The 8,208-nt window shown below is 40.9% G+C and overlaps 1 protein-coding gene across 1 annotated transcript; it reads left to right on the top strand.

The window, feature by feature from the left end:
* Nucleotides 1-2,597: 2,597 nt before the first annotated feature.
* Nucleotides 2,598-3,424, top strand: LOC101981032 (protein SET-like). The gene has a single exon (XM_005361664.2). The coding sequence runs from the start codon at nucleotides 2,598-2,600 to the stop codon at nucleotides 3,210-3,212; it is 615 nt and encodes a 204-aa protein (XP_005361721.1). The 3' UTR covers nucleotides 3,213-3,424.
* Nucleotides 3,425-8,208: the final 4,784 nt, after the last annotated feature.

The following is an 8,208-nucleotide window of genomic DNA, read 5'->3' as shown; positions in this document are numbered from 1 at the left end:
TGTTTTCAAGATATCGTTGCTAACCTCTGTCAATCTACTTACTAAATTTGGAGGTCAGTTATCAACACTAATGAGCAAGCCACCACAGTGATGACAGCTTCTACCAGTGATGCTTAGGTATCACATCTTTTTACCAATGTTGGTCCGGAAATGAAGACTGGGCTTCAGGAAGCAGCTCAATCAGCTAATGTTGCTGTGATTCTAGGATATCTCTGAAGAACAGTCTTATTCAGCTAGGTTACCATAAGAACCAGTTGAAGGTCAGTGGGGTCTGGCTGGGTCTTTCACCACAGAGATGCACACATGTGATTCTGCACTGAATGAGGAGCAGCCACAGCCTGAGGCTGGGATGGGCAGATGCCTGATGGCCGTGGGGGAAATACAGTGCTCATCTCAAACTTTATTTTTCAGAAAAACCTGAACTTTCCAAAGGGCAAGGAAAATGTCTAAAGCTGCCACCTACCTTCTATGCTTGGAAGTTGTAGCATGGTCTGGACAAAAGCATGTAGTCCATACATGTTTTGATAGCTGACTTCCCAGCTCTCCTGTTAGCAATGAATTATGAAAGCCGGGCCAATAAGATCACCCCAAATCACACAGCCTACTGGTAATGACCACCAACATTTTGAGGGAAGTTTTTCTTTATTTTTTTCTCATTTCTTACTTTTCACTTAATGCAGTTCCTAATTCAATTAATGTATTCCTCCACCAAGATTGTTTTAAGTGCAAAAAAATATATCCAGTAGAAAGAACAGAGAAAGAAATAGAAAGAACATGAGAGAATAGAAAATAAAGAAGAAAGCCATCAAGAGAGTATATGAGTGTTTTTTCCCTAAACTCCTCAGATAGAAAAGTCCAGTTTACGCTGACTCCATGGATTCCTCTCAAAGCCCTGTGCTGCTGGAGACTGCCCCCACCAGACAGCAGTAGGGTCAACCACACACAGGAGTGCAGACCTTCGCCCGTGTGTTACCTTCTAGTTTGTGTCTGTATTAAAGCTGTGCTTCTCATGGTGCAGCACAGTCAAGTCTTACATTTGGATCCAGCCTGTCCCTCTGTGTGCTATGTGAGTGTTGGCACAGGGTCATGCCACTCATCCTGCCTTTGTCTTCTCTGGGTCTCCGCTGTATTCGATCCCCTTTTCTCTATTCCTCCACCTTTACTGAAAGTTATCATTCTGCTTTATCCCCTGTGTGACTTCGTAGCTCTTACTCTATTTTGTGTTACCTAGTAGCCGTTTTATGTAGAAGGTGTATTTCATTCATCCCAGACAGTATCATATTTTTACATGCTATAAGAACCTTAGGACAGTTCTCTGCTCCTGACATTGATCTATTTTTTCATACATTTGGTTCAATGTGTGCCTCAAACTCCACATGCATCATTAATTTTCTTCAGATAATTATCTTTTAAAAAGAATTAATTAAAAAAAGGGAGACACAAACACTGTCCCGGTTCCCCTGTGGTCATCTCTGTGTCCTGTGTTTAGGCTCCTCTGATAAACTGCCAGCTTCTGTCCAGCATCCATCTCCTTTGATGGAAGGAGTTTGCTCCAGTATTCCAGGTAGTGTTGGTCTGATTTTGTGGGTTTTTTTTTTAGCTTTGTGATTTTCCTCCTGTTTTATGTATTTCTTGTTTGGTCATGCTGTGCCCAAACCCAGGACACTGTGGTGTGCATGCTAGGAAAATGTTCTACCACCTTGTCACGTCTCCAGTCTGTACTAGGTTTCCCAAAGATAATGTCTCTAGATCTAGAGTTCTAGATTGATGGATTTGTTTTGTTTGTTGTTGCTTCTGCTGCTACTGCTTATTCTGCTTCTCCTCCTACCTCCTTCCTCCTCTTCCCTCCTTCTCCCTCATTCCATCCCCTTCCTCCTTCTCTTCCTTCTCCTCCCTGTCCTGGAAATTGAATCTAGGGCTCCACACAGGCTAGACAAGTTCTGTTTCTTCCTTTGGTGTGTTAAACAGAGAGCTCTGGTTTGGATTACTTCTGGTGAGAAATCTGCCATCCTCCACCTTGCTCTTCTGTGTATTTAGTACCTTTCCTCTGGCTGCTTTCAAGACAGATCTTATCATTTGTGTTCAGAAATCTGGTTATAGTTACCTTGTGTTTATCTTCTTCTTCTTGTGCTGGAGGTGTCTGGTTACTCTGATATATAAGTATCATATTACACACACACACACACATATGTAAAGTTTTATCATGTTTGGACATTTTTCAAACACTGATTTCCAAGTTCTCTGTGCTCTCCCCTCCAGCAAAAATGTGAATTTTAGGGGAGAGGTGGGGTGGAGGACAAACCTATTCCATAGTCTGTTGGAGGTTGGAAAACAATTCTTTTGTCCCTGGGCCTCATTTTGGATGTTTTGTTTTGTTTTTTGCTATTCTTTAAGTTTAGTAACTCTTCCTCATTGCAGCTTGTCAAAACAATGCCAGAGTTTTGTGGCTTAAGTAGCAGAGGGACATTTCTTACAGTGCTGGAGGCTTGAAGACCACTGAGGTTCCAGAAGGGTCTTTTCCTGCCTTTCTTGTATGTTCTCAAATGCAGAGTGAGTGATCTTTTGCTACCTCTCTCCCTATAAGGACCCCTCCCTTCATGACCTCTTATAATCCTAATTACCTCCACATACACACACAAAACCATCCACAAGTGTCTGCACTGCTTGGGGAGGAAGACGAAGAGGCTCTGCATTATTTAACCAGAGTTGAAGTAACAGAATTTGAAGACATTAAATCAGGTTACAGAATAGATTTTTATTTTGATGAAAATCCCTACTTTGAAAATAAAGTTCTCTCTAAAGAATTTCATCTGAATGAGAGTGGTGACCTGTCCTCAAAGTCCACTGAAATCAAATGGAAATCTGGAAAGGATTTGACAAAACGCTCGAGTCAAACACAGAATAAGGCCAGCAGGAAGAGACAACACGAAGAGCCAGAGAGCTTCTTTACCTGGTTTACTGACCACTCTGATGCAGGTGCAGATGAGTTAGGAGAAGTCATCAAAGATGACATTTGGCCAAACCCCTTGCAGTGCTATTTGGTTCCTGATATGGACAATGAAGAGGGAGAGGCAGAAGATGATGACGATGATGATGAAGAAGAAGAAGGCTTGGAAGATATTGATGAAGAAGGAGATGAAGGTGAAGAAGATGAAGATGAAGATGATGATGAAGGGGAAGAAGGAGAGGAGGATGAAGGCGAGGATGACTAGCAGAGAAGACTGATGGATTCCGACTCTCTTTTTTATTTTCTTTTTATTAAATTTCTCCAGTCCCTGGGAGCAAGTTGCAGTCATTTCCCTCCCATCCCCAATCCCTCTTGTGCTCAGTCGCCCTGTTTCTGAGGTCTCGCTTCTCAATACCATGGTTCTCAACTTATTTTTGGGGAAATGTCTTGAGCAAAATACAATGGGAAAAGAAAGAATCTCCAAAAAAAAAAAAAAATTTAACGTGAGCCATAGAATAGCATTAATTAATATATGCTCCAAAGAAGATAAACCGTTGACATCTCTTAGTGCTCCTTACAGCATTAGAAGGCTATAACAGCAGGAATTATTCAATGCTTGAGACCCAAATTTCACCTCAGGAGTTACTTGCCTTGAGAAGTTGGAAGAAGGGACTTTTCTTCGAATGAGAGCAATGGGAGTTATTATGAGTGTGTCAGCCAAATATCAAGTGGCATCAACTTAATAAAAGGTCAGCATAAGCCAGGCAGTGGTGGCACACACTTTTAATCCCAGCACTTGGGAGGCAGAGGCAGGTGAGTTCAAGGTCAGTTTGGTCTTTAAAGCTAGTTTTAGGACAGTCAGGGCTACACTACCCAGAAACCCTGCCTCTAAAAAATAAAACAAAAAAAGTGAAGGTAAAATTAATTTTCCTCCAGTATTCATGTGCCATAACAAACGCCTGAATTCGAGACAGTAAGTGCTTCAAAGAGAGCTAATGCTGTCATTTGAGTCTCTGGAATTCTCTGTTTATGTTGAAAACAGTGGTCTCGCTAACCTTACTGATGCTGTAAAAGACAAGGCAAATACAACCCCCAAACTGAAGGCTTGGGTCATTCGTTAGAGTACAGTTAAAATCCAGTGTAAAGGCCTGAAGGAAAGAGTCCTAAGCATCCAAAATTAACTCCATTGCCAACACAACACAATGTATGCACTTACCATGAATTAGTTGATCCATTTCAATCAATGGTCATGAATTATTTGCCAATCAGCCCTTGCTTTTGGAATGGTGTCGAGTTTACAAGACAAGTTGGAAGAGCCACACAGAGTACTCCTAGGTCCTCATCCCACACGTTCCCCTAACATTAGCATCTTACATGAACAATAATTGAGCACCTGTCAGAATGAAGACCCCAACACTTATGCACCACTGCTGACCAAGGTTTGGCTGTATAGAGTAACTTAAGCACTGCTTTGGGTGATGATTTTACATTTATTTTTTAAGGTCATTAAGTTTGAGGGAAGAGGCTCTATAATGGGATCTCCTCAGAAGCTCAAAAATGAGCTTATTGGGCTAAATTTATATTGACATCATCTTGGATGACAGCCACAGTGCCTCTCACGTGGGGCTAAGCTTTTATTTTTGTCAGGCCTATACTGTCATTCTTAGAGATAGGAGATTCCCCAAAAGTTGCTGTTTTCAATGGAATTTTAAAAAATTTCCTCAGACTTTTTTCTTAGCCAACTCACTTAACAGCAAGGGTTCATTATTTGGCAAAGTATTTTTCCTGTTTATGTGTTAACGCGCACATCCAAGCAATCAAATCACACTTGTGTTGATGCTTTATGTAAGGCCCTATGAGAAGATTTTTATAAAATAAGACACTGTACTGGAAAATCCAGGATGTAGAGCTTCTGTTACCATGGCAACCCACTAACTGGCTGCACCTGGTTCTCTGGGGTAATTAATTTCTCATGTGCTGGGATGGTCGGCTGCTTCTCAAGGCCAATGAAAGGGGAGATAGTAGCCTTCCTTTGAAATCTTACACAAAGGAATGAACATCACATAGCTTTGGACATCCTCTGATATCACTCTTGTTGGTTTTACATGTGAGCCATAAAATTGCGATGTCAGATTTTTAGTTCTGTTGGCCCATTGGAGAGATGGCTATAACATGAACCAGCTAACTAAGTCTTAAATATATTTTTCCTCAAGCTTGAGTTAGAGGATCTGGATCAAAATATCCTTGTGGGTGCATAGCTGAGAGTATGGGAGAGAGAGCAAGGGCCAGGTGAGCTACATCACAAGGACACAGGTGTCCCTGCGCTAACAGCATACCAGGTTCCCCTGTATCCCTTCCTCTGAAGTCCTGACTTAAGTCTAGGGTGTTGGGAGAAGCATTTTCAAAAATAGATTAAATAGGCAGCTTTTGGGTACAAATCAAAATTCCACAGTATGCTAGCATAACCATACTAGCATTTGACCAAATGAGGCCAACATTTTTATCAACAAAAGACATTTACAAAAGCAAGTATCTTTGTTTCTAAGTAATGCTTTTGTGACACAAATTAATGAAAGTTTCAAAGAATACTGAAGGTGGCAGAGGCCACAGAGAATGTTCTTTAGATTTTTTTCCTTGTAATCTTAGTGAGATGTTATTTGAGCTTTGAGAATGTACCTTCCTTCTGTCTGGAAGAGTTAATACATCTGAGTGCCATACTCATTTTAAAAAGGTTTTCCTATTCCACTAGCCAGCTGCTAAATTTTGGAAATTTTGCAAACTGAATATTAAACTGTTAGCAGCTTGACACTGGCTGGCAGGACTGATTGCGTTCACATTTACACCGTGGTAATCAGCTTCAGTTCTGGGACTCTGAGTTGACAAATATCTACTGACAAACAGCTGGTTTCCAGCTGTGAGCAGATCAAGAGGATGAAATCTGACTGGGTTTCAATTTTTTAGCAACACCTTATCTTTTGCATATATGGAAGCTTAAGGCTGGGTTTAGATGACTTGTCAAAAATTGTTGGTGGAAATGAGAATATCAACCCATGAGTGTCTGTCACATCAGTTCCGACTGTGACCTACAACCCTCCAGTTCAATGTGAGATCAATATTATAAAAACAAGTCTGTTGTTGGATAATCTTTTTGGACACTATGAAGATGTGTTTTTGCCAAAGTACCTTCTGATTGGTTTAGTAAAGAGCCGAATGGCCAATAGGTATGCAGGAGAGAGTAGGCGGGACTTCTAGGGAGAGAGAGGAAGTCTAGAAAGAAGTGAGGCAGAGAGACACCAATGAGAGACACTGAAGAAGCCAGACTTCCACTATGGAGGATAGGGAACAAGCCACATGGCAGAACATAGATTAGTAGAAACAGGTTAATTTAAGTTTTAAGAGCTAGTTGGGGACAAACCTAAGCTAAAGGCCAAGCTTTCATATTTAAAAATAATAAGTTTCTGTGTCATTATTTGGGGGGTGGTCATCCCCAAAAGAAAATCAGGCAATATAAATCTCTATCCACACTGTGACAATTTAGGGCTAAGGCACATGGGGGGTTAAGGTGCCACAGCTCTGTAATAGCTATGATCCATCCAGGCAAGGGAGTACTACAAAGTCTTTAAAAATGAGAGCTGCTCTGTGCAGTGGTTTGGAAAGCTCCTCTGTGCATATCGGCAAGGAAAATAAGCAAGGTGTAAAGTGATGTTCAGAGTGCGCCAGTTTTCTATGAGGTGAGAAAAATTACTATATCTGCAAAAAGTAAATATGGGAAGGATTAGACAAAAACCTAACAGAGGAGTCTGATTGCTAAGAGAGGAAGGACGAGGAAAACATTTGTAAAAGCAAAATATCTCTGCACTGAAAATGACATAAAGTCTCTGGCCACTGATAACTGGCAATAATCCATCATAGTCCTGTAAACAGAGTCAGCTGCATATATTCCCATGTCAAATGAGATCCAGCGCAAAAACGATCACTTTGTAATCATGTCTGAACATCTGCAAAACACAAAGAAAGGAAGAGGCATCATGCTAGCATAAACGTAAGTTCATTTGTGTGTCAGTCCTGTTGTGTCAGGAAGACACCATTTCCTTGGTGCCATCTATCCCCTCTGCCTCTTAGAATCTTTGCCCCTCCTCTTCCATGTTGTTTCCTGAGCCTTGAGGGAAGGAAGGGCTTTGATGGACGTTCCACTGAGGACCGCGCGTTCCAAGGTCTCTCTCATGTTGCACATTGTTCCAGTGGGGTGCGGTGTCTCTGAATTCATGTCTTCTATTTACTGCTGCAGGAAGCTTCACTGATGATGGCTGAGCAAGACTACCAAAGATCAATTTTAAACATCTGAAAATAATATTCTGCAACTGTGGCTATCCAAGAGCATGTTATTAAGCCAAAGTGACGCTGTTGTTTTAATATGAGGGCAAATTATTGTTCTCAATAAGCAATGAAAAATAACTGGTCAATCTGATATATGATAAGAAAAATGCAAAAAAAAGAAAAATGTTATGATGAAAGGGAAGGGGTGCATGTATGAAAGCTTGTGCAGGGCTTCAAGTTTTCTTACTTATAAATGGAATTATTTTTAACCTATGTTTATTTCTGTAAGGAGATGGCATTTTTTATTTGTAATACCCAATCTCTAAACATCATCTACATACCAGGCCCTAGGAATTCAAAATGAATAAGATTTAGTTGAGGCTGCCAAGTAGTGTGTTTCCTGTGGGACTAGTTCTTTCTCCTGCCAGGTCCTGTTTCAATATTTCCTTCCTAAGACCAGTTTTGTGTGGCTATGTGAACTGTCTCTCTTCTGTCCCCATTTATGACTCTTGGCTCTTGGGCAGCAGAGACTCTGTGAATCTCATTCAGTGGTGTGTGGGTAGTGCCCTGCAGAGGAATAGACACAAGCAGACATACAGTGCTGAGTTATCTCTCCCAAATACTGGTTCTTCTGGAACCTCAGAAAGTGACCTTCTTTAAAACTCTACTACAGAGCTACAGTATTGAAAACAGCTTGGTATTGGCATAAAAACAGAGAAGTCGACCAATGGAATCGAATAGAAGACCCTGACATTAACCCACAAAACTTTGAACACCTGATTTTCGATAAAGGAGCTAAAAGTACACAATGGAAAAAAGAGAGCATCTTCAACAAACTGTGCTGGCAAACTGGATGTCAACCTGTAGAAGAATGAAAATAGATCCATATCTATCACCATGCACAACACTCAAGTCCAAATGGATTAAAGACCTCAATATCAGTC

This window comes from Microtus ochrogaster, linkage group LG4 (assembly GCF_000317375.1).
Source record: "Microtus ochrogaster isolate Prairie Vole_2 linkage group LG4, MicOch1.0, whole genome shotgun sequence".
NCBI classification, from domain to species: Eukaryota; Metazoa; Chordata; class Mammalia; order Rodentia; family Cricetidae; genus Microtus; species Microtus ochrogaster.
The sequence above is the reverse complement of the archived record's forward strand: the minus strand, read 5'-3'. Positions and strand labels throughout refer to the sequence as shown.

Excerpts from the sequence above, each read along its gene's own strand:
- LOC101981032 (XM_005361664.2), top strand. The coding sequence starts at position 2,598 with ATGACCTCTTATAATCCTAATTACCTCCACATACACACACAAAACCAT.